Source organism: Macaca mulatta, chromosome 7 (genome assembly GCF_049350105.2).
Source record: "Macaca mulatta isolate MMU2019108-1 chromosome 7, T2T-MMU8v2.0, whole genome shotgun sequence".
NCBI lineage: Eukaryota > Metazoa > Chordata > Mammalia > Primates > Cercopithecidae > Macaca > Macaca mulatta.
This window is the reverse complement of record NC_133412.1, coordinates 18,555,885-18,581,488: the sequence shown is the minus strand read 5'-3', so window position 1 is coordinate 18,581,488 and position 25,604 is coordinate 18,555,885. Positions and strand designations below refer to the sequence as shown.

Here is a 25,604-nt window from a genome sequence, read left to right as displayed (position 1 = left end):
ATTTTATAAACATAGAAGCCAAGCCTAACTTGCCCAGTTTTTTATGGTTTTCAGTTTCCTACGTATGAGAGTTGGTGCTTGCGATGATCCTTTTCTCATCATTCCAAAAAGATGAACAAAACTGAATTATTCAGATTTTATTCTTGTCCATTACTGATATGGGGAAAGGGAAAATAACTTTACTCCCAAAAAATCTTGTAAAATTCATAGATTTCTTTATTAATTTTCAAGTGTTTGGATGCGTAAAGAAGATTATTTGAAGACGGCTTTTGGAATCAATTAGCATGGACCCCAGCAGTGACTACCATTTCCTCAGCCAGATTTTGTGGAAGAGGGTGAAACTCACATTGGTTTGTGGAGTCTTCGAGGGTGTGCTTCAGCATGTTGACCCTAATAAGATTGTTATCCTGAAGAAAGGTCTTGTTCTATTTCTCATACTGTTCTGCCTTTTAAGAGATTAGTGATTTTCAGTGATAGCTTTCGTCTCCATTAGCGATTGGGAGGGTGGCATTATTCCTATTTTAGGGAAAGTATGGGAGGAAGGTTAGAATATTGTTTTCCCAAACAGAACAATGTGACTGAATATGCTGGTTTGTCCCTACTTCCTTTTTTTTTTTTTTTTTTTGGGGGTTGGGAGATGGAGTATCTCTCTGTTGCCCAGGCTGGAGTGCAGTGGCGCGATCTTGGCTCACTGCAAATTCCACCTCCTGGGTTCACATTATTCTCCTGCCTCAGCCTCCCGTGTAGCTGGACTACAGGCGCCCACCACTGCGACTGGCTAATTATTTGTATTTTTAGTAGATGGGGTTTCACCGTGTTAGCCAGGATGGTCTCAATCTCCTGACCTCATGATCCACCCACCTGGGTCTCCCAAAATGCTGGGATTACAGGCGTGAGCCACTGCGCCTGGCCTGGTTTGTCCCCACTTTTGATATGATAGCAGGGATTTTCAATATAAAAAGTTTTTTTAAATTAATTGGGTACTTCTTTTTTTAATTTCCTTTTTTTTTTTTTTCTTGATATGTCTTGCTCCGTCCCCCAGACCCCCCAGGCTGGAGTGCAGTGGCGTGATAGCTCACCGCAACCTCCTGGGTTCAAGTGATTCTCCTGCTTCAGCCTCCCAAGTAGCTGGGATTACAGGCACACACCACCACGCCAAGCTGATTTTTGTACTTTTAATACAAAAAGTATAAAAATACAGCTGTTGGCTGGTCTCAAACTCCTGACTTCAGATGATCCGCCCGCCTTGGCCCCCCAAAGTGCTGGGGTTATAGGCATGAGCCACTGCTCCTGGACTTTTTTTTTTTTTTTTTTTTCTCTGAGAATGAGTCTCACTCTGTTGCCCAGGCTGGACCAGTGGCGTGATCGTGGCTCACTGCAACCTCTGCCTCCCAGGTTCAAGCGATTCTCCTGCCTCAGCCTCTCAAGTAGCTGGGATTACAGGCACCCACCACCAAGCCTGGCTAATTTTTGTATTTTTAGTAGTGACAGAGTTTCATTGTGTTGGCCAGGCTGGTCTCAAAGTCCTGACTTCAGGTGATCTGCCCACCTCGGCCTCCTTAAAGTGCTGGGATTACAGGCTTGAGCCACCAATGTCTGGCTCTTTAATTTCTTTCCATATGCATTTTGAAATTAAAAATAACCACCACATTATTTAGAATCGTTTTTGGCTTCAGCAGATGAGTTGATACAGTAAGGGGCTAATTTTTTTCATACAAAAAGTAAAGAGGTAGTCAGATGAAGAATAGTGCAATGGCTGAAAGACACCAGCAGGAACCAGGTGCCTTTTGCTCCTGCTCTGCCACGTCAGTGATCATCTGTTATCCTCATGGTCACCAGGTAGCCTCTACAACTCCCAGCTGCAATTCCAGTTTATCATAAAGGATAAAGCTCAAGAACAGGTAAACGCAAGAGAAACATAGGGCAATCTTTTTTTTTTTTTTTTAAAGACACATTCATGCTCTATTATCCAGGCTTAATTGCAATGGCATGGTGTGATCACGGCTCACTGCAGCCTCAACTTCCTAGGGTCAAGTGATCCTCCGACCTCAGCCTCCTGAGTAGCTGGGACTACACTTGTGCAGACTGCACCTGGTTAGTGTTTTTAATCTTTAGTTTTTGTAGAGATGGAGTCTCCCTATGTTGCCCAGGCTGGTCTTAAACTCCTGGCTCCAGTGATCTACCTTGGCCTCCCAAAATGCTAGGTTTATAGGCGTGAGCCACCATGCCTAGCCAGGACAACCTTAAATCTTACAACTTACAGCTGCATCCAATGAAATAACTTCGTGTTAATATTTTTTTCTGATTTAAGGTTTCTTTTTTGTGTGGAGGAAGGCACATGGAATTTCCATGTCCTCTTTGGTTGTGCCACCCTCCCAGTACCTCCATTTCTGCCAATCTGGAAGTTTCAATATATAGAGTTTCCTGGCATGATAAGTTTCAGGTTCATCATTGAAACATGTATAAATGGCATTTGAAAGATTAATGTTATTAAGCCAAATTTTGAGTTAAAACAGACTTTTAGGGGCTCAGATGGGATTGTAACAGGTTTGTGCAACATTAATTCATTTAGTAATCGTGTATTGATTGCTTTATATCTCAGGAACTGTGCTTGGTACCAGGGACACATGCAGAAATAAGGTGGTCCCGGCCGGGCGCGGTGGCTCAAGCCTGTAATCCCAGCACTTTGGGAGGCCGAGACGGGCGGATCACGAGGTCAGGAGATCGAGACCATCCTGGCTAACACAGTGAAACCCCGTCTCTACTAAAAATACAAAAACTTAGCCGGGCGAGGTGGCGGGCGCCTGTAGTCCCAGCTACTTGGGAGGCTGAGGCAGGAGAATGGCGTAAACCCGGGAGGCGGAGCTTGCAGTGAGCTGAGATCCGGCCACTGCACTCCAGCCTGGGTGACAGAGCGAGACTCCGTCTCAAAAAAAAAAAAAAAAAAAAAAAAAAAAAAAAAAAAAAGAAATAAGGTGGTCCCTGTTCTTAAAAAGCTTAGTCTAGGGGCTGGGCTCAGTGGCTCATGCCTGTAGTCCCAGCACAAAATTAGCTGAGCATGGTAGTGGGTGCCTGTAATCCCAGCTACTTGGGAGGCTGAGGCAGGAGAATGGCTTGAACCTGGGAGGTGGAGGTTGCAGTGAGAACTTAGTCTAGCCTATAGTCCCAGCTACCTAGGAGGGTAAGGCAGAATTGCTTGAGGCCAGGAGTTTAAGGCCATCCCAGGCAGCATAGCAAAACCACATCTATAGAAAAATTATTTTTAATTAATTTAGTTTTTCTTGTGTTTTTTTTGAAACAGAGTCTCGCTGTGTCACCCAGTCTGGAGTGCAGTGGCGCAATCTCAGCTCACTATAACCTCCACCTCCCAGGTTCAAGCCATTCTCCTTCCTCAGACTCCCAAGTAGCTGGGACTACAGGCGCCCACCACCACGCCCGGCTGATTTTTTTTGTATTTTTACAAAGTACAAAACTACAAAAAACATAGACGGGATTTCACTATGTTGGCCAGGGCGGTCTTGAACTCCTGGCCTCGTGATCCGCCTGCCTTGGCCTCCCAAAGTGCTGGGATTACAGATGTGAGCCACCGTGCCAGGCCTATTTTTTCTTTTTTTAAAAATTGAGATGGGGTCTCACTACGTTACCCAGGCTTGTCTCCAGCTCCTGGGCTCAAGTGATCCTCCCGCCTCAGCCTCCCAAAGTGCTGAGATTATAGGCATGAGCCACTACACCCAGCCCCCGACAAAAAATATTTTCGACACAGAGTCTTGCTCTGTCATTCAAGCTGGAGTGCAGTGGCACTATCATGGCTCATTGCAACCTTGACCTCATGGGCGCAAGTGATTCTCCTGCTTCAGCCTCCCAAATAGCTGGGACTACAGGCATGTGCCACTAAGACTGGCTAATTTTTTAAATTTTTTGTAGAGATGGGGTCTCTCTGGGTTGCGCAAGCTGGTCTTGAACTCCTGGACTCAAGCAGTTCTCCCACTCAGCCTCCAAAGTGCTGGGATTAGAAGTGTGAACCACCACATCCAGCCTAAAAAAACATTTTTTTTTTTTTTTAAACAGAGTTTTGCTCTTGTTGCCCAGACTGGAGTGCAATGACACGGTATCGGCTCATGGCAACCTCCACCTCCTGGGTTCAAGCAATTCTCCTGCCTCAGCCTCCCGAGTAGCTGGAATTACAGGCATGTGCCACCACACCCAGCTAATTTTATATTTTTAGTAGAGATGGGGTTTCTCCGTGTTGGTCAGGCTGATCTCGAACTCCTGACCTCAGTCAATCCTCCCACCTCAGCATCCCAAAGTGCTGGGATTACAGGCGTGAGCCACTGCACCCAGCCAAATTTTTTTTTTTTTTAATTAGCCAGTCATGGTGGTTCCTACCTGTAGTCCCAGCTACTTGGAGGCTGAAGTGGGAGGATCACTTAAGCCCAGGAGTTCGAGGCTACAGTGAGCTATGATCGTGCTCCTGTACTCCAGCCTGGGCAACAGTGCAAGACCCCATCTCTAAAAAAAAAATTTTCTTTTTTTTTAGAGATGGAGTCTCGGTCTGTTGCGAGGCTGGAGTGCAGTGGCTCAATCTTGTCTCACTGGAACCTCTGCCTCCCGAGTTCAAGCAATTCACCTGCCTCAGCCTCTTGAGTAGCTGGGACTATAGGCATGCACCACCACGCCCAGCTAATTTTTGTATTTTTGATAGAGACAGGATTTCACCATATTGGCCAGAATGGTCTCAATCTCTTGACCTTGTGATCCTTCCGCCTCAGCCTCCGAAGATGCTGGGATTATAGGCGTGAGCCACTGCATCTGGCAAAAAAAAAAAAAAAAAAAAATTTAAATAAAAACTTAGTATCATAAATAGACAAATAGGTAGACAGGTATAATGGAGTGTGAGATCCTCTCTGATAGAAAGATGCAAAGGATGCTATAAAAACACAAATATTCAACTAATTTATATCTAGAAGTGCTTGAATTAGGACAGTGAAGTGATTTCCTAAAGGAGGAATTGGTGATGGAACTCCATCTGGTTGAGTAGGAGTTAACAATGGGAAAGGGGCTGGGCACTGTGGCTCATGCCTATAATCCCAGCACTTTGGGAGGGATCTCGACTCATTGCAACCTCTGCCTCCCAAGTTCAAGTGATTCTCCTGCCTTGGCCTCTGAATAGATGGGATTACAGGTGCATGGCACCACACTCGGCTAATTTTTATATTTTTTAGTAGAGATGGGGTTTCACCGTGTTGGCCAGGTCTCGAACTCCTGACCTCAGGTGATCTGCCTACCTTGGCCTCCCAAAAGGCTGGGATTACAGGCATGAGCCACCGAACCTGGCCCCTTTTGAAAATTCTTTTTTTTTTTTTTTTTTTGAGATGGGGTCTCACTTTGTCGCCCGGTCTGGAGTGTAGTGGCGTGATCTCGGCTCACTGCAACCTCTGACACCGGGGTTCAAGCGATTCTCCTACCTCAGCCTCCCAAGTAGTTGGGATTACAGGCACCTGCCACTGCGCCTGGCTAATTTTTGATGTTTTAGTAGAGATGGGGTTTCACGCTCTTGGTCAGGCTGGTTTTGAACTCTTGACCTCATGATCCACCCGCCTTGGCCTCCCAAAGTGCTGGGATTACAGGCATGACCCACTGTGCCTGGCCTGAAAATTCTTTAGTAAGTTTGTTCTTAGTTGAAAATATGAGTGGAGCTGAGAAGAATAGTCCATGCGGGAGAAAAAATGAATGTCAGGGCAACTAAGAAGTGGGTATGATCATTCAAAGAGAAGGAAAAAGGATGAGGGACAAAGTGTTGGGGACCATCAGTGTATAAGGGGCAAGCAGAGGTGTAGAGACAGCTAGGGAGACTGGAAGGAGCAAATCAGGGAGCCACTGTAACAGGGATTATAAGAAAGTATATTTCCAGGCAGGGTGGCTCACATCTGTAATCCCACGACTTTTAGGAGGCTGAGGTAGGAGGATGGCTTGAGCCCAGGAGTTTGAATCTAGCCTGGGCAACATAGTAAGACCCAATCTCTACCAAAAAAAAGAATAGCCAGGCATGCTGGCACATGCCTGTTGTCCCAGCTACTCGGAAGGCTAAGGCAGGATTGCTTAAGCCCAGGTATTCGAGGCTGCAGCGAGCTAGGATTGTGCCACTGCACTCTAGCCTGTAAGACCGTCTCAATTAACAACAACAACAAAAAAACGTATTAAAATCCTGAGGCCTGAATTTAAATCCTGACTGTTTTTTGCTAGCAGTGGAACCTTGAGCTAGTTATTCAACCTTGCTGAGCCTCAGAGTCCTCCATAATTGAGACAATGAAATTCTTATTATGTTACTAGAAAATTGAATATAGGGAAATAGCATGATGCCTGGCTCAGAGTGCGTGCTCAATATGGTAGCTCTAGGTAATTAGTAGGAAAAGAACTAAACACGGTGTCCTGTAACTAAAGAAGAAAGAAGAGAAGGCTGGGCATGGTGGCTCACACCTGTAATCCCAGTACTTTGGGAGGTTGAGATGGGAGGATCACTTGAGGCCAGGAGTTAAAAAGAAAGGAGAGAACAGTATTGCCAAAGGTTGCAGGAAAGTCAAGGAAGATAAGGTTGCAAAACATTTTTTTGGATTTGACAAATAAGTAGTTGGTGATCTTTGACCCTGGTAGGAATATATTCAGTGCAATAGTGAGGGCAGAACTCAGTTATTTGGATTGCTGAGAGGTGTGGAAAAAGACCGCTGCTATGAATACTTCCATCTAGGAAAATGACAGCACATTGTGGACATGGCATCTAACCTTCTCCTAACTTCCTTATCTCCTCATAGGAGAACCAGGATTTGGATCATTGTCCTCGATGATACTTTTGAGTGTGTAGCATTACATGAAGCAGGGTGTGGTCACTAGAAGTTGTGGGCTGCCTTGGCCGGGCGCGGTGACTCACACCTGTAATCCCAGCACTTTGGGAGGCTGAGGCGAGCGGATCACGAGGTCGGGAGATTGAGACCATCCTGGCTAACACGGTGAAACCCGTCTCTACTAAAAATATAAAACATGGTGGCTCGCCTATAGTCTGAGCTACTCGGGAGGCTGAGGCAGGAGAATTGCTTGAACCCGGGAGGCAGAAGTTGCAGTGAGCCAAGATCGTGCGACTGCACTCCAGCCTGTGTGACAGAACGAGACTCAAAAAAAAAAAAAGAAGTTGTGGGCTGCCTTAAATTTTTTTTCTGGAGTTAAGTGGAGTAAAAATAAATAGAAATATAATTAATAGACAGTCCTTAGCCCCAAAGGCCTTAGAATATTCTCAGGAGAATTTTAAATTCAGTGTACTATACTTTTTAGTTTCTCCTGGACCTTAATGGGGTTTCCCTTGTTTTTTTATACTACTTGTTTAAAGGCTGCAGCTTTGTCATTTATTATTGACTCTTCATTCCTTGGGGGAAGATTTGGAGATTTTTTTCGTGATTTTTTTTTTTAAATAAAACTCAGACTTGGGAAATTTTGAGAGGCATCATATTTTCTTAGAGTTTTAGGAAAATATTATTTTTTATTAACCGAATGAATTGTTTTCTGTAACAGTGAAGAATGTGGAGACAGGTCGAAGTGTCCCAGGAGTGCAGTTGTTTTTTGGGCATGAGATTGTGAATGGTGAGACCCCCATGTTCCTTGAATGCTGGTACTGAGATTTCATTCCAATATTTGATATTGTCTTGCCTTTAATGTTGCGCTTATGAATTCTTAAAGTTGGTATTTGAGAATGGATCCTTCTTACTGCTTCTGTGGGTACTCTATGAGTAAAAGAGTCTTACAGAATTATAATCATTTTGGTTTTACAATGTCAGGTCTGCTGGTGATTATCACTATAGACTCGGACCAGCAGGCAGTTAGGAACGTGAACAGGAAGGGATTGTCTTGCTAAGCAAGCTGCTTAAAATTCACAGTCCGTTCACAATTCCTCATCCAAAACCTTGGGGCCAAATGTCCAGAATCAAGAATTTTTCTGGATTTTTGGAAAATGTAATGGAGTATACGCTGTTTATATTACATAACACCTCCAGAAAGTCGGGCAGTACTCTATAATCAACACATTTTTCCAGAGAAATTGGTGGACAGTCATACTAACTGGAATAAAATCAGACTATAAGGCCGGGCACGGTGGCTCATGCCTGTAATCCCAGCACTTTGGGAGGCCGAGACGGGCGGATCACGAGGTCAGGAGATCGAGACCATCCTGGCTAACACGGTGAAACCCCATCTCTACTAAAAAAAAAATACAAAAAACTAGCCGGGCGAGGTGGTGGGTGCCTGTAGTCCCAGCTACTCGGGAGGCTGAGGCAGGAGAATGGCGTAAACCCGGGAAGTGGAGCTTGCAGTGAGCTGAGATGCGGCCACTGCACTCCAGCCTGGGCGACAGAGCAGACTCCGTCTCAAAAAAAAAAAAAAAAAAAAAAAATCGGACTGTAAATAGCTTATCAGGTCAAGTTTTGCCACCAAGAGTTACAACAAAATTTTGGTTTTCAGAGCTTTTCAGATTTTGGAATGGCAGGAAGCAGCCCTATTCTTTATTTCTGCTAACACAAACCATTTAGCAAGAGTAAGTACAATTGTTTGCCTGAAAGAGTAGCTGTAGAAGCTCATCAGTGTGCTTTATACATGTCAAGTAGGACAAGAGAAAGCAAGAACATTTCTTACTTTCAGGGACTCAGGAGCTCTGTGCTTCTGCCTTTTAAGGAGTACAGATCAGGAGCTGGATAGAAGGAGTGGAGGAATGAGCACTCTGGGACCTCTTAGGACTGTGCATCTCTCACTTTGGGGCAGATCTGAAGAAAGGAAAGGACTCCTGTAAATGAGAGTTTACTACTGCTTGAAAGATTGCTTTGCTTTGTGAGAAAACTAGAATTTAGGAGGAAACGAAAATCTCACCAAATTAATGACTGCCAATCCAGAGCCACTTCAGGGAATACAAGTCTGGACAGCTACCTATTTCTTTCTCATTGTGTATGCTGTCATGAACACTCTGTCCCTTGAATACGCTTTTATAATGGCAAGGATAGTGGTGGTAGTTGGAGTTCTTAATTGTGTTTTCACTATCGGCCTTTGCAGTGAAACAGAGCTCTGGATTGGAGCAAAGCTAGGCTGTGAATGGGTTTGTAGAGAGAAGTGAAGGAATCACTGCTATCGTCTCCCCAACTCAGGAGGCTGATGACTGACCAGCTTTATGATCTATACGCATGGAATTCATCACCTGCTAAATTCTTCTCCAGGATTTGGTCTTCGTTCATACTTTTTTTGAGACAGATTCTCAGTCTGTCACTCAGGCTGGAGTGCAGTGGTGCGAACTTGTCTCACTGCAACCTTTGCCCCTGGGGTTTCAAGCAATTCTCCTGCCTCATCCTCTCCAGGAGCTGGGATTACAGGCGTGTGCCACCAGACCCAGCTTTTTTTTTTTTTTGTATTTTTAGTAGAAACGGGGTTTCACCATGTTGGCCAGGTTGGTCTCAAACTCCTGACCTCAAATGATTCGCCCCCCTCGGCCTCCCAAAGTGATGAGATTACAGGCGTGAGCCACTGCACCTAGCCCAATTTTTGTATTTTTGTTTAGTAGAGGCACAGGGTTTCGTTATGTTGGCCAGGCTGGTCTCGAACTCCTGACCTCAGTTGATTTGCCTGCCTCAGCTTCCCTGAGTGCTGGGATTATAGGCTTTGTTCATAATTTTTAAGCTCTAAGGATAGTCATTTCTTTCTTTGTCCTGTGGCCCAATAAACCATGGAGGAGTCTTCCCCTAAAGTACCTTGGATAAAAATTGTCAAGATGAAGGATAATAATGGCTAATCAGCATTTTTCAGTCAATTTTACCTTTTCTCTGCTCCAGATTCAGTATTTCTAGATAGTACAGAAAAAAGAGACTTTTGAAACATAGAGGCTTTTTGCTTGAAAAGTACCTAAATGAGGCCAGGTGTGGTGGCTCACACCTGTAATCCCAGCACTTTGGGTGGCTGAGGTGAGCGGATCACGAGGTCAAGAGATTGAGACCCATCCTGGCCAACATGGTGAAACCCCCTCTCTACCAAAAATACAAAAATTAGCTGTGCGGGGTGGCGTGCATGCCTATAGTCCCAGGCATGGGACTTGGGAGGCTGAGGCAGGAATATTGCTTGAACCTGGGAGGTGGAGGTTGCAGTCAGCCGAGATCGGACCCCTGCACTCCAACCCAGGTGACAGTACAAGACCTCGTCTCAAAAAAAAAAAAAAAAAGGCCGGGCGCGGTGGCTCAAGCCTGTAATCCCAGCACTTTGGGAGGCCGAGACGGGCGGATCACAAGGTCAGGAGATCGAGACCATCCTGGCTAACACGGCGAAACCCCATCTCTACTAAAAACACAAAAAATTAGCCGGGCGAGGTGGCGGCGCCTGTGGTCCCAGCTACTCGGGAGGCTGAGGCAGGAGAATGGCGGGAACCCGGGAGGCGGAGCTTGCAGTGAGCTGAGATCTGGCCACTGCACTCCAGCCTGGGCAACAGAGCGAGACTCCGTCTCAAAAAAAAAAAAAAAAAAAAAAAAGGGAAAACCCTCAAACAGCACACCATGTGCGGGAAGGTGCATTAAGATTAGGATGAGTGGGAAAGAAATCTCTAGAGCTAATTTGACCACAAAGGTTCCCTAGAACAAAAAGGGTGAAGGGGATATATAGAAAGGTTCCTAATCGTTCTAGATAACCAAGAAGCTTTGTAGGGATAGAATATTGAGAGTCTTTGGTACTTTAGATGATCTCTTCTGTTGTATTTATTGCTGGCCAGTAAAAGCCTCTGTGGACTAACATTTCATTTCCAACTATTGTTTGCAATACATGGTTAAACTGGGAGTGTGTGGGTAGTGGAGTAGTTGATTGATTTCTGATTGGAAACTCTGTTGGAAGCCATTTGGTTATTTTACAGTGGAACTACTAGATGAAGTGGAACAAGGCTCAGTGAGAGAAAAAGCATCTTCTGTTAGGTAAGATGGAATAATTTTCTTAATTATGATGTTTCCCAAATGTGCACATTAGGGTAGAAAGCCTTAACTCTAATTCACCAGCCGCTTAATTCCTTGGCATAAGGAAATAGAAATGAGAAGAAATATATAGGTGTTTTCTTCCATTGTTAGATAGCGCCCTCAAGTCAGTGTAATCAGTGGATAAATGGGTCCTCTAGTTAATGAAGGACCACTGTCCTTAATGTTAATGTGTGGCAAAATCTGTGTGTGGTCAATGACAAAGAACAAGTTCACCCAAATATTGTTTCTTGTAAGGATAGTCTAAATGCAGAAAGAACCCGGAAGGAGAAAATGAAGGTTGAAGACCTAAATGCATGTGAGCCTGCTTCTCCTGCCCCTGAAGCACCAACTACCTCACTGCTGAATGACCTCAAGTACAGCCCATCAGGTGAGTATAGGGGCTCTGAATTTTTTCTTTTCTTTCTTTCTTTTTTTTTTTTTTGAGACGGAGTTTCACTCTTGTTGCCTAGGCTGCAGTGCAATGGCGTGATCTTGGCTCACTGCAGCCTCTGCCTCCTGGGTTCAAGCGATTATCCTGCCTCTGCCTCCCAAGTAGCTGGGATTACAGGCATGCGCCACCACGCCTGGCTAATTTTGTGTTTTTAGTAGAGACAGGGTTTTTCCATGTTGGTCAGGTTGGTCTCAAACTCCTGACCTCAGGTGATCCGCCCACCTCGGCCTGCTAAAGTGCTGGGATTACAGGTGTGAGCCACCGCGTCCGGCCGAGGCTCTGAATTTTCTAGGCTCTCTCTCTCTTTTTTTTTTTTTGAATCAAGTCAGTCAAATTCAACTAGGCTCTCTTTACTGTTTAGAGTTGGTATAACCCTGAATCAAGATTCTCTACAGAATGCTCAGCTGAGCCATTGCTTCTAGGTTCTGAATTAAGATAAAATATTGTGATTCATTTGTTTATTTAATAATTGAGTGCATACTGTGTGTGTACTCATTTATTGGGGTACACTCATTCATTGGGGATTCTGAAGTATGGTATCTCTTCCCTTATTGAGCAGCAAACACATGCTAAATAAGATAAATAAGTATGGCCGGGCGCGGTGGCTCACGCCTGTAATCCCAGCACTTTGGGAGGCCGAGGCGGGCGGATCAGGAGGTCAGGAGATCGAGACCATCCTGGCTAACACCGTGAAACCCCGTCTCTACTAAAAATACAAAAAATTAGCCGGGCGTGGTGGCGGGTGCCTGTAGTCCCAGCTACTTGGGAGGCTGAGGCAGGAGAATGGCGGGAACCCGGGAGGCGGAACTTGCAGTGAGCTGAGATCGTGCCACTGCACTCCAGCCTGGGTGACATAGCGAGACTCTGTCTCAAAAAAAAAAAAAAAGATAAATAAGTAAAATATATACTATAATAGTGCCAAATACTAGGGAGGAAAAAAATGGAAGAGAAGTAGTATGTAGGGAGGGTGGTTTTGCAATTTTAGGGTATCCAGGACAAGTCTTGCTGAAATGATAACATTTGCATAAAGGCCTGAAGGAGGTGAGGGATCAAGCTTTAGAGATATCTTGGGGAAATGTGCTTTAGGCTGAAAAAAAAAAAATTACAAAGACACTGAGGTAGGAACATGCCAGGATCTTGAAGGAACAGCAAGGAGATCAGAGCAGCTGAAGCAGGGAGAGAAGCAGTAGATGAGATGGGACCGGTGAGTCAAAGAGGAGTTTGTAGAGCTTTGTGGGGACTTAAACTTTTTTTTTCTGGAGACAGAGTCTTGCTGTGTCCTCCAGGCTAGAGTGCAGTGGTGCGATCTTGGCTCACTGCAATCTCTACCTCCCATGTTCAAGTGATTCTCCTGCCTCAGCCTCCTCAGTAGCTGGGATTACAAGCATGTGCCACCATGCCTGGCTAATCTTTTTTTTTTTTTTTTTTTCTTTTTTTTTTTTGAGACAGAGTCTCGCTCTGTCGCCCAGGCTGGAGTGCAGTGGCGCAATCTCGGCTCACTGCAAGCTCCGCCTCCCGGGTTCACGCCATTCTCCTGCCTCAGCCTCCTGAGTAGCTGGGACTACAGATGCCCGCCACCGCGCCCGGCTAATTTTTTGTATTTTTAGTAGAAACGGGGTTTCACCGTGGTCTCGATCTCCTGACCTTGTGATCCGCCCGCCTCGGCCTCCCAAAGTGCTGGGATTACAGGCGTGAGCCACCGCGCCCGGCATTCTTTTTTTTTTTTTTTTTTTTTGAGATGGAGTCTTGCTCTGTCACGAGATTGGAGTGCAGTGGCACGATCTTGGCTCACTGCAACCTTCACCTGCCAGGTACAAGCGATTCTCCTGCCTCATCCTCCCGAGTAGCTGGGACTGCAGGCGTGCCCACTGCGCCTGGCTAATTTTTGTATTTTTAGTAGAGATGGGGTTTCACCATGTTAGCCAGGCTGATCTCAAGCTCCTGACCTTGTGATATGCCCGCCTAAGCCTCCCCAAGTGCTGGATTACAGGCATGAGCCAGCGCGCCCAACTGGGACTTAAACTTTACCTTGAAATGAGAGGAGAAGCCATTGTGGCGTTTTGGGTTTTGTTTTATTTTGTTTTGTTTGTTTGTTTGTTTTTTTCATTAAAAACAAAACAGGGCCAGGCATAGTGGCTCATGCCTGTAATCCCAGCACTTAGGGAGGCCAAGGTGGGAGGACTGCTTGAAGCCAGGAGTTCAAGACCAGCCTGGGCACCATAGTGGAACCCTATCTCTATTAAAAAAAATAAAATAAGACTGGGCATGGTGGCTCATGCCTGTAATCCCAGCACTTCAGGGGGCTGAGGTGGGCGGATTGTGCAGACCACCTGAGCCCAGAAGCTCAAGACCAGCGTGGGCAACATGGTGAAACCCCATCTCAATTTAAATAAAATATTAACAAATTTTGACTGGACGCAGTGGCTCACACCTGTAATCCCAGCACTTTGGGAGGTTGAGGCAGGTGGATCGCCTGAGGTCAGGAGTTCAAGACCAGCCTGGCTAATGTGGCAAAACCCCGTCTCTACTAAAAATACAAAAATTAGCTGGGCTTGGTGGTGGGCGCCTGTAATCCCAGCTACTCAGGAGGCTGAGATGGGAGAATTGCTTGAAACCGGGAGGCAGAGGTTGCAGTGAGCCGAGATTGTGCCATTGTACGCCAGCCTGGGCAACAAGAGTGAAACTCTGTCTTTAAAAAAAAAAAAAAAAAAAGTGTATGCCTTGAAGTATTCAAGATATAAACCTATGAGGAAGGAAACATTACTGGATTATCACAGGACATGTAAACAGTTCAGTTTGTAAGATTATCATTGGTGGGGTTTTTGTTTATTCTGATTTGACAAACAAGATGTTAATTAGTGTTCACTGTGTGATGGGCTAATGCAGGTGATAATGAAATAACATTAGACATTTGAGTTGCAATAGAGTAGGAATATATGAGTGTGGCCAAAATTAGTGGGAAAGCTATTCTGTTGCTGAGGAAGAGAAATATATCTAATGCGATCCTTGTCCTGTAGAGGAAGAGGAGGTGACATACACCGTCATTAATCAATTCCAACAGAAGTTTGGTGCTGCAGTAAGTATTGTCCTCAATCATTACTAGTATTGCCTGTATGTAGGTATCATGTCTATGTCTCATAAATTTCTTTATTATAAGATTTTTGATTTTTTTTTTCCTATTAATTCAACGTAGTATTTGGTGGCTGCTATATGCCAGGCACTGTTCTGAGATCTGGAGTAAAACCATAATCAAGACAAAGTTCCAGCGCTCCAGGAGCTTATATTCTAATGCAAGACAATAAACAAACGCTTATATTTTAGGTGGCAGTAAGTGCTGGGAATAAAAATAAAGCATGTTATGGGGACTAGAGTGACAAGGAGGTCCTATTTTATGTGGGATAGACAGAGAAAACATCTCTAAGCAGGTGACATTAGAACAAAGACTTGAGTAAGTAAGGGAACCATGTAGATATCAAAGTGGAGAACTTAAAGGCTGGACGCTGTGGATCACATCTGTAATCCCAGCACTTTGGGAGGCTGAGGCAGGCGGATCATGAGGTCAAGAGATAGAGACCATCCTGGCTAACACGGTGAAACCCCGTCTCTACTGAAAATACAAAAAACTAGCCAGGCGTGGTGGCAGGCGCCTGTAGTCCCAGCTACTCAGGAGGCTGAGGCAGGAAAATGGCGTGAACCTGGGAGGCGGAGCTTGCAGTGAGCTGAGATCGCACCACTGCACTCCAGCCTGGGGGACAGAGCGAGACTCCGTCTCAAAAAAAAAAAAAAAGTGAAGAACTTAAAAGTGGAATTAGCAAGCACAAAGGCCCTGAGGCTGAAATATTCCTAGCTTGTGTGGATGAACAGCAGGGAGGTCAGTGTGACAGGACCACAGTGAAGAAGAATGGTAGGGGATGGAAGAGTGCAGGAGGCAGTTCACTTAGGGCTTTCTAGACATTGTAAACATTTTGAGTTTGACTTGAGTGAGATGGAAAGCCATTGGCAGTTTCAGAGAAGAGTCAGAATTTTTTATTTATGTTTTTTTTTGAGATGGAGTCTCGCCCTGTGGCCCAGGCTGGAGTTCGGTGGGACAATCTTGGCTCACCTCGACCTCTGCCTCCCAGGTTCAAGCAATTCTTCTGGCTCAGCCTCCCAAGAAGCTGGGATTACAGGCATGCACTAGCACGCCCAGCTAATTTTTGTATTTTTAGTAGTAGAGATGGGGTTTTGCCATGTTGGCCAGGCTGGTCTCAAACTCCTGACCTCAGGTGATCTGCCTGTCTCAGCCTCCCAAAGTGCTGGGATTACAGGCATGAGCCACTACACCTGGCCCATGGATGCATTTTTTTTTTTTTTTTTTTTTTTTTTTTGAGACGGAGTCTCACTCTGTCGCCTGGGCTGGAGTGCAGTGGCCGGATCTCAGCTCGCTGCAAGCTCCGCCTCCCGGGTTTATGCCATTCTCCTGCCTCAGCCTCCTGAGTAGGTGGGACTACAGGCGCCCACCACCTTGCCCGGCCAGTTTTTTGCATTTTTTAGTAGAGACGGGGTTTCACCATGTTAGCCAGGATGGTCTCAATCTCCTGACCTCGTGATCCACCCGTCTCGGCCTCCCAAAGTGCTGGGATTACAGGCTTAAGCCACCGCACCCGGCCTATGGATGCATTCTTAAAATGAGAGTTAGCTATCAACAGGTTATTTTTTAAGTCTGAACTGAAGATTTTTATAAAAAAAAAATAGTATTATTGAGATATGATCCACGTGCCATACAATTTATTTAGTTAATATGTACAACTCACTTGCTTTTAGTATATTCACAGAGTTGTACATAAAGCAACATAATAAATTTTAGAATATTTTCAATATACCAGAAAGAAACCTCACACCCCTTATCCACCACTCCTAATCACTCCTCAGCCCCTGGCAACCACTAAAACTGCCTGGCCAACATGGCGAAACCCCATTTCTACTAAAAATACAAAAATTAGCTGGGTGTGGTGGCAGGTACTTGTAATCCCAGCTACTGCGGAGTCGGAGAGGGAGGAGGTGGAGGTTATAGTGAGCTGAGATCATGCCACTGTACTCCAGCCTGGGAGACAGTGAGACTCTGTCTCAAAAAACAACAAACAAAACAGGCCGGGCACGGTGGCTCGCGCCTGTAATCCCAGCACTTTGGGAGGCCAAGATGGGTGAATCACGAGGTCAGGAGTTCAAGACCAGCCTGACCAACATGGTGAAACTGTCTCTACTAAATACACAAAAATTGGCTGGGTGTGGTGGTGCGCGCCTGTATTCCCAGCTACTCAGGAGGCTGAGGCAGGAGAATTGCTTGAATCCAGGAGGCGGAGGTTGCAGTGAGCTGAGATCACGCCACTGCACTCCAGCCTGGGTGACAGAGTGAGACTCTATCTCAAAAAAAAAAATAAATAAATAAAAATAAGTAAATAAATAAATAAAATAATAAAATATGTAGTTTTTTTGACAGGCTTTGTTTATTTAGCATAATGCTTTCAAGGTTCATCCACATTGTAGCTTATATGAGTATTTCACTTATTTTTATTGCCAAATAATATTCCTTATAAATTAAAACAAATTTTTTTTTGAGACAGGGTCTTTCTGTGTCACCCAGGTTGGAGTACAGTGGCATGATCACAGTTCACTGCAGCCTGGACCTCCTGGGCTCAAGCAATCCTCCCACCTTAGCCTCGCAAGTAGTTGGGACTACAGGCATGTGCCACAACATTTGGCTAATTCTTTTATATTTTTTGTAGAGACAACGTCTCATTATGTTGCCTAGGCTGGTCTCAAACTATTGGGCTCAAGCAATCCACCTGCCCCGGCTTCCCAAAGTGCTGGGATTACAAGCATGAGACACCACAGCCAGCCACCAAATCATATTCTATTCTATGAATATACTACATTTTATTTATCCATTCACCATTTGATGGACATTTGGGTTGTTTCTTCTTTTTGGTTATTGTGAATAATGCTACTATGAACATTCATGGACAAGTTTTTGTGTGGATGATTTTATTTCTCTTGGGTAGTTACCTAGGAGTGAAATTGCTAGATCATATGGTAACTCTGTGTTTAACTTTTTTGAGGATTGGCCAGACTTTTTTCCAAAGCTGTTGTACCATTTTACATTTCTACCAGCAGTCTGTGAGGGTTCCAATTTCTTTACATCCTTGCCAACACTTATCTGTAATTTTGAGTATAGCCATCCTAGTGGGTATGAAGTGGTATCTTATTGTGGTTTTGATTTGCATTTCTGTGATGGCTAATGATGTTGAACATTTCCATGAGCTTACTAGCCATTTGTATAACTTCTTTGGAGAAACATCTATTTAGATCATTTGCCTTTTTTTTTTTGAGACAGAGTCTTGCTTGGTAGCCCAGGCTGGAGTGCAGTGGCATGATCTTGGCTCACTGCAACCTCCACCTCCTAGGATCTCAAGCAATTCTCCCACCTCAGCCTCCTGAGTAACTTGGACTATAGGCATGTACCACCATGCCCAGCTCTTTTTTTTTTTTTTTTTTTTTGAGAGATGAGGTCTTGCTATGTTCCCCAAGCTGGTCTTGAACTCCTGGACTCAAGCAGTCTGTCTTCCTCAGCCTCCCAAAGTACTGGGATAACAGGCGTGAGCCACTGCACCCAGCCTTAATTTTTATATTTTGTGTAGAGACAGTTTCTCACTATGTTGCCCAGGCTGGTCTCAAACTCCTGGGCTCAAGCAATCTGTCCTCCTCAGCCTCCCTCAGTGCTGGGATTACAGGCATGAGCCACCGTGCCCAAACCTTTTCCTATTTTTTAATTGAGTTGTAATAATTATTTTTATCATTGAGTTGTAAGAATTATTTATGTATCAACAGATTATTTAAAGGCTCCATGATAACAATAAGAAAAAAATGAGGGTAAGAATTGTGGCCAGGCATGGTGGCTCACTCTTGTAATACCAGCACTTTTGGAGGCCAAGGCAGGCAGATCACTTGAGCCCAGGAATTAGAGACCAGCCTGGGCAACAAGGCAAAACCCACCTCTACAAAAAATACAAAAAATTAGCTGGGCATGGTGGCACAGGTCTGTAGTTCCAGCTGCCTGGGAGGCTGAGATGAGAGGATCAGCTGAGCCCGGGGGGTCGAGGCTGCAGGAAGCTAAAGTAGGAGGATAACTTGAGCCCAGGAGTTCATGCCGCAGTGAGCTATGATCTGCACTCCAGCCTGGAGGACAGCGTGAGACTGTCTCAAACAAAACAAAACAAAAACCAAAATAAAGCTTTTGCTCTGGAAGTTTGAAGAGGTAATTAGGAATTCTCATCAATAGAGAATGCAGCTTTTGTTGCCAGTTCTGCAGCCATCTTTGGTTGATTGGGGATGAAGCTGAAATTCAGTGCCATTTTCTCATCATTGATGAGAGATACTCAGAATTTAGAACACTTTATGCTCTCTAAAGGGAGATATGTTGCTAGTGTAAATTACTATGCCTTTCTATTATTGAATAATTTACCTATAAAACCGGGAGAATCTTGTATCACGTAAAAGTTTTTATGAATGACGGATTAAGGATTATAGAATTATATAATGAAATAGGATAAGATTATAGATAATCAAAGAACAAGAGTGTGTACCTGGGGTACCATTATTTTGTTTTTTTGTGTTTTTTTTTTTTGAAACGGAGTCTTGCTCTGTCGCCCACGCTGGAGTGCAGTGGCCCGATCTCAGCTCACTGCAAGCTCCGCCTCCCGGGTTCACGCCATTCTCCTGCCTCAGCCTCCCGAGTAGCTGGGACTACGGGCACCCGCCAACACGCCTGGTTAGTTTTTTTTTTTTGTATTTTTTAGTAGAGATGGGGTTTCACCAGGTTAGCCAGGATGGTCTCGATCTCCTGACCTCATGATCCACCCATCTCGGCCTCCCAAAGTGCTGGGATTACAGGCTTGAGCCACCGTGCCCGGCCTTTTTTTTTTTTTTTTAACACAGGCTGAAGTGCATCATCATGGCTCACTGCAGCCTCAGCCTCCCAGGCTCAAGCAATCCTCCCACTTCAGCCTCTCGAGTAGCTGGGGCTACACTACAAGTGTGAACCATCATGCCTGGATAATTTTTTGTATTTTTTGTAGAGACGCTGCTTTGCCCAGGCTGATCTCAAACCCTTGGGGTCAAGCGATCCTCCTGCCTCAGCCTCCCAAAGTGCTCGTATTACAGGCATGAGCCACTGTGCCTGGCCACTGTTTCAGTTTTGAGTAATTCAGTGAATCCGTGGCTTTAAGAGACCTGAAGAGTCCTTGTTTCCGTCTTTCTGAGCAGTGGATACTCTGAGACTTAGCCACCACATATATTCCTTTCAGATATGGTAAATTGCCCTGTGTTAGGGCATGCCATAGTTTGCATGATGAATCTTGTCTTAAAGATTATAATTTTGGGCCGGGCGCGGTGGCTCAAGCCTGTAATCCCAGCACTTTGGGAGGCCGAGATGGGCGGATCACGAGGTCAGCAGATCGAGACCATCCTGGCTAACATGGTAAAACCCCGTCTCTACTAAAAAATACAAAAAAAAAAAAAAACTAGCCGGGCGAGGTGGCGGGCGCCTGTAGTCCCGGCTACTGGGGAGGCTGAGGCAGGAGAATGGCGGGAACCCGGGAGGTGGAGCTTGCAGTGAGCTGAGATCCGGCCACAGCCTGGGCGACAGAGCGAGACTCCGTCTCAAAAAAAAAAAAAAAAAAAGATTATAATTTTGGTCCAGGTTTGGTGGCTCACACCTGTAATCCCAGCACTTTGGGAGGCCAAGGCGGGTGGATCACTTGAGGTCAGGAATTTGAGACCAGCCTGACCAACATAGTGACACTCTGTCACTCCTAAAAATACAAAATTAGCTGGGTGTGTTGGTGCATGCCTGTAATCCCAGCTATTTGGGAGGTTGAGGGAAAAGAATCACTTGAACCCGAGAGGTGGAGGTTGCAGTGAGCCAAGATCACGCCATTGCATTCCAGCCTGGGCAACAAGAGTGGAACTCTGTCTCAATTAAAAAAATAAAAACAGATTATGAGTCTTTCTCTGTAGCATCAGTGGTAACAAAAAGTGTCTGAGTTTTCAACTCTTATTGTCATTTGGGGTCTGAGTGATTTATTTTCCAGCTGTGGAATACTTTTGCTAAAACAAAAAAAAAGAATCAGAAGTATTCAGTGCTGATTTATGTGTGTATGTAAAACATACTGTTTTGGATTAATCAAATTTTGTGAGTTTAACAAAGATGATGCACTTTGTTTACTGCTGATGATTGTACTTGTGCCAATAATGATGTTATCATGCCAACATTTATTCCCTGAAACTTTTTCCTTTCCTTCTTTTTCTTACCAGATACTCCATATCAAGAAGCAGAATGTCCTGAGTGTGGCAGCAGAAGGAGCGAATGTGTGTCGCCATGGCAAACTGTGCTGGCTGCAGGTCAAAGATTTTTGAAAACTTTTTGTTTTGAAGTAATTATAGAGCCACTGGTAGATTTTTTCTTTCTTTCTTTTTGAAAACTGTATTTTAGAGATGGGGTCTCACTCTGTCACCCAGGCCACAGTGCAGATCAGAGCTCACTGCAGCATTGAACTCCTGGGCTCATGCTGTCTATCCTGTCACTTTAGCCTCCTGAGTAGCTGGGACTACAGATGAGTGTCACCACACCCAGCCTTGTTTTTTTGAGATGGGGTCTTGCTGTGTTGCCCAGGCTGATCTCAAACTCCTGGCCTCATGTAATCCTCTTGCCTTAGACCCCCTAGTCACTGGGATTACAGGGATAGGCCACTGCACCTGGCTCACTGGTAGATTTATTAATTGTTTTCTTTCTGTCACCCTAGTGTCATTGTTGCATAACTTGTTGGAATGTTCTTCCTTCTCCTGGTACTCAATTTATTCTTTTCAAAAGGAAAGAGCTTCTGTCTCCTGTAAGGAGAATCTATGAGATTCTTTTTTTTTTTTTTTTAAAGCTCAGTGGCAAGAATAGGTTCACTGTTAAACCGTCAGTGCTGTCTCTCAGGCTCTGCTGGAGGTCCTTCCCAGTTCTGTTCTGTCACCTTCGTTCTATGAAGAGTGTTGTCTCTTTTCATTCTGAGGTGGTAGCTTTCCAGAGCAGGTTTCTCACCACATCATTTTAGTTTCCCTGGACCTGGAAGATATCAAATGAGAGTCTCTATTATCATTACTATTATTATTATTATTATTTTGAGACAAAGTCTTGCTCTGTCATCCAGGCTGGGGTGCAATCTTGGCCCATTGCAACCTCCGCCTCCTGCGTTCAAGCGATTCTCCTGCCTCAGCCTCCTGGGTAGCTGGGATTATAGGGATGTGCCACCACACCTGGCTAATTTTTGTGTTTTTAGTAGAGACGGGGTTTCACCACGTTGGCCAGGCTGGTCACAAACTCCTGATCTCAAGTGATCCGCCCACCTTGGCCTCCCAAAGTGCTAAGATTACAGGCATGAGCCACCACCCTGGCCAATATTTTTTAAAAGTTCATAGTTAGCCTTGAAGAATAGCTAGAGGATGGATAGCCTTTGGGTCCCTCTTCCTTTACTTTTTTTGTTTTTTTTTCCAGAGATGAGGTCTTCCTATGTTGTCCAGGCTGGTCTCAAACTCCTGGTCTCAAGCGATCCTTCTGAGTCAGCCTTACTGCAAAGTGCTGAGGTTACAGGCTTGAGCCACTGCAGCTAGCCAAGCTTAGCTTTTAGATGACGAGGTTTGAATTAGCAGCACAATACAAATTACTTAAAACAACCCAAAACTTCCATCTACCAAAACAAAAGAGAGTAGTCTTCCTGGTAACACAGGTCTGGGCAGTTCTAGGTTATTTCCTAAATTGTCCCTTTTGGTTTCTGGGTATCAGAGGAACATGCAGTTGGCTATAGGTGTCCTTTTTCTTTTTCTTTTTTTTTTTTTTTTCCTTTTTCTTTTCTTTCCTTTCTTTCTTTGTTTTTTTTTTTTTTTTTTTTTTTTTTTTTTTTTTTTTTTTTTGAGACAGGGTCTTGCTGTGTTGCATGGGCTGGAATGCAGTGACACAATCTTGACTCACTACAACCTCCGCCTCCCAGGTTCAAGCGATTCTAGTGCCTCAGCCTCCTGAGTAGCTGGGATTACAGGCATGAGCCATCATGCCTGGCTAATTTTTGTCTTTTTAGTAGAGACGGGGTTTCACCATGTTGGCCAGGCTGGTCTCCAATTCCTGGCCTAAGGTGATCTGCCCACCTCAACCTCGCAGATTGCTGGGATTACAGGTGTGAGCCACTGTGCCTGGCCTACAGCTGTCCTCTCTGCAACTGGAAGCAAATTAATGGACACGTTTTCCCCAACCAGATCCCTGGGCTTGTGTGTTTAATTTTTTAAATAAAAGCATCGCGTGCACTTGTATTAAAAGCAAAAAATAAAAATAAAACTTATGAGAGAAAAAAAAAATCTCCACTCCATTTCAGAGGCACTCCTTTTTTTTTTTTTTTTTTTTGGTGGGGGATGGAATTTTGCTTTTGTTGCCCAGGCTGGAGTGCGGTGGCGCGATCTAGGCTCACCACAACCTCTGCCTCCCAGGTTCAAGCAATTCTCCTGCCTCAGCCTCCCGAGTAGCTGAGATTGCAGGCATGCGCCACCACACCCGGCTAATGTATTTTTAGTAGAGATGGGGTTTCTCCATGTTGGTCAGGCTGGTCTCGAACTCCCGACCTCAGGTGATCTGCCCACCTCGGCTCCCAAAGTGCTAGGATTACAGGCATGAGCCACTGCACCTGGCCAGAGGCACTACTTGTTTTTGAGATGGAGTTTTGCTCTGTCGCCCAGGCTAGAGTGCAGTGGCACAATCTCAGTTCACTGCAACCTCTGCTTCCTGGGTTCAAGCAATTCTCCTGCCTCAGCCTCCCAAGTAGCTGGGACTACAGGCGCCCGCCACCACACCTGGTTAATTTTTGTATTTTTAGTAAAGAGGGGGGGTTTCACCACGTTGGCCAGGCTGGTCTCGAACTCCTGACCTTGTGATCCGCCTGCCTCAGCCTCCCAAAGTTCTGGGATTACAGGCATGAGCCACCGCGCCCAGCCCAGAGGCACTACTTTTTTTTTTTTTTTTAAGAGTTGACTAGGCCAGGCACCGTGGCTATTCACCGTGGCAAGGTATGGGGGAAGGGGTGTGCCACCCACGCCCCCATGAACCTGCCCCTGCTCAGCTATCCAGAGGCCCTGTGAATTTAGGCCTTTTCTTTTTTTTTTTGGACAGACTCTTTAAAATTAATAAAAGAAAAAAAAGGGGCCAGACATGGTGGTACACACCTGTAATCCCAGCACTTTGGGAGGCTGACACAGGTGGATCACTTGTGTCGAAGAATTCAAGACCAGCCTTGGTAACATAAGGAGACCCCATTGCCATATTAAAGAAAAATTTTGAGGCCGGGCGCGGTGGCTCAAGCCTGTAATCCCAGCACTTTGGGAGGCCAAGGCGGGCGGATCACAAGGTCAGGAGATCGAGACCACAGTGAAACCCCGTCTCTACTAAAAATACAAAAACTTAGCCGGGCGCGGTGGCGGGCGCCTGTAGTCCTAGCTACTCAGGAGGCTGAGGCAGGAGAATGGCGTGAACCCAGGAGGCGGAGCTTGCAGTGAGCCGAGATCGTGCCACTGCACTCCAGCCTGGGCAACAGCGTGAGACTCCGTCTCAAAAAAAAAAAAAAAAAAAGAAAAATTTTGGCTGGGCGTGGTTGCTCACGCATGTAATCCCAGGAAGGCCAAGGCTGGTGGATCACCTGAGGTCAGGAGTTCACGACCAGCCTGGCCAACGTGGTGAAATCCCGTCTCTACTAAAAATACAAAATTAGCTGGGTGTGGTGGCGCGCGCCTGTAATCCCAGCCACTTGGGAGACTGAGGCAGGAGAATTGCTCCTAGGAGATAGAGGTTGCAGTCAGCTGAGATCACGCCATTGCACTTCAGCCTGGGCAACAGATTGAAACTCCATCTCCAAAAAAAAAGTGGTGGCTCACGCCTGTAATCCCAGTACTTTGGGAGGCCTAGGTGAGTGGATCACCAAACCTAGTCTCTACTAAAAATACAACAAATTACCTGGGCATGGTGGCAGGCACCTGTAATTGCAGCTACTTAGGAGGCTGAGGCAGGAGAATCGCTTGAACCAGGGAGGCAGAGGTTGCAGTGAGCTGAGATTGTGCCATTGCACTCCAGCCTGGGCAACAAGAGCGAAACTCCATCTCAAAAGAAGAAGTTTTGTTTTAATTAAAAAAGAAAAAGAGAGTCTATCTCTATCACCTAGGCTAGAGTTCAGTGGTACAAACACGGCTTACTGCAACCTGGAGCTCCTAGGCTCAAGTGATCCTCCCACCTCAGCCTCCCGAGTAGCTGGGATCACAGGTGCACCACCATGCTCAGCTGATTTTTAAATTTTTTGTACAGATGGGGTCTCCGTAAGTTTTCCAGGTGGTCTTGAACTCCTGGGTTCAAGAGATCCTCCTACCTTGGCCTCCCAAAGTACTTATGATTACAGGCGTGAACCACCTTGCCCAGCCTCCCTTTGGGGTTTTTAATGGAGGCATCATTATGTAGGCATAATTGATTAAGTCATTGGCCATTTGTGATCAACTTAACCTTCAGCCCCTTTCTCCTCCCTTGAAGTTGGGTAGTGGGATGAAAGTCCCAGCCCTCTAATCATGCGTTTGTCTTTCCTATGACCAGTACCCATCCTGAAACTCTAGGAGCATCTAGGAGCCCCCAGCCTCCAGTCATCCCATTAATACACAAAAAACACTCATCACTCACTTTCAAGATTCCAAGGGTTTTAGGAGCTATATTTCAGGAAACCAGAAGGAAGACCAAATATTTAGTTCATAATTAGAATGCCATAGATGAGACTGGTAAACTAACTTCCTTCCTTCCTTCCTTCCTTCCTTCCTTCCTTCCTTCCTTCCTTCCTTCCTTCCTTCCTTCCCTCCCTCCCTCCCTCCCTCCCTCCTTCCTTCCTTCCTTCCTTCCTTTCTTTCATTTTTATATATTTATTTTGAGACAAAGTCTTGCTCTTGTCCCCCAGGCTGGAGTGCGATGGCGCGATCTCGGCTCATTACAACCTCTGCCTCCTGGGTTCAAGCAATTCTCCTGCCTCACACCACCGAGTAGCTGAGAT

At 45.3% G+C, this 25,604-nt stretch overlaps 1 protein-coding gene across 1 annotated transcript in view; it reads left to right on the top strand.

The window, feature by feature from the left end:
- The window catches only part of EXD1 (exonuclease 3'-5' domain containing 1), a 44,063-nt gene that overhangs the window by 1,981 nt on the left and 16,478 nt on the right, over positions 1-25,604 (top strand). Inside the window, exons 2-7 of the mRNA XM_077939102.1 lie at positions 232-417; positions 7,561-7,629; positions 10,916-10,973; positions 11,273-11,400; positions 14,481-14,539; positions 20,815-20,901. Coding sequence (XP_077795228.1) covers positions 285-417; positions 7,561-7,629; positions 10,916-10,973; positions 11,273-11,400; positions 14,481-14,539; positions 20,815-20,901 — 534 coding nt within the window. The 5' untranslated portion in view covers positions 232-284. The remainder of the gene's footprint in view (positions 1-231; positions 418-7,560; positions 7,630-10,915; positions 10,974-11,272; positions 11,401-14,480; positions 14,540-20,814; positions 20,902-25,604) is intronic.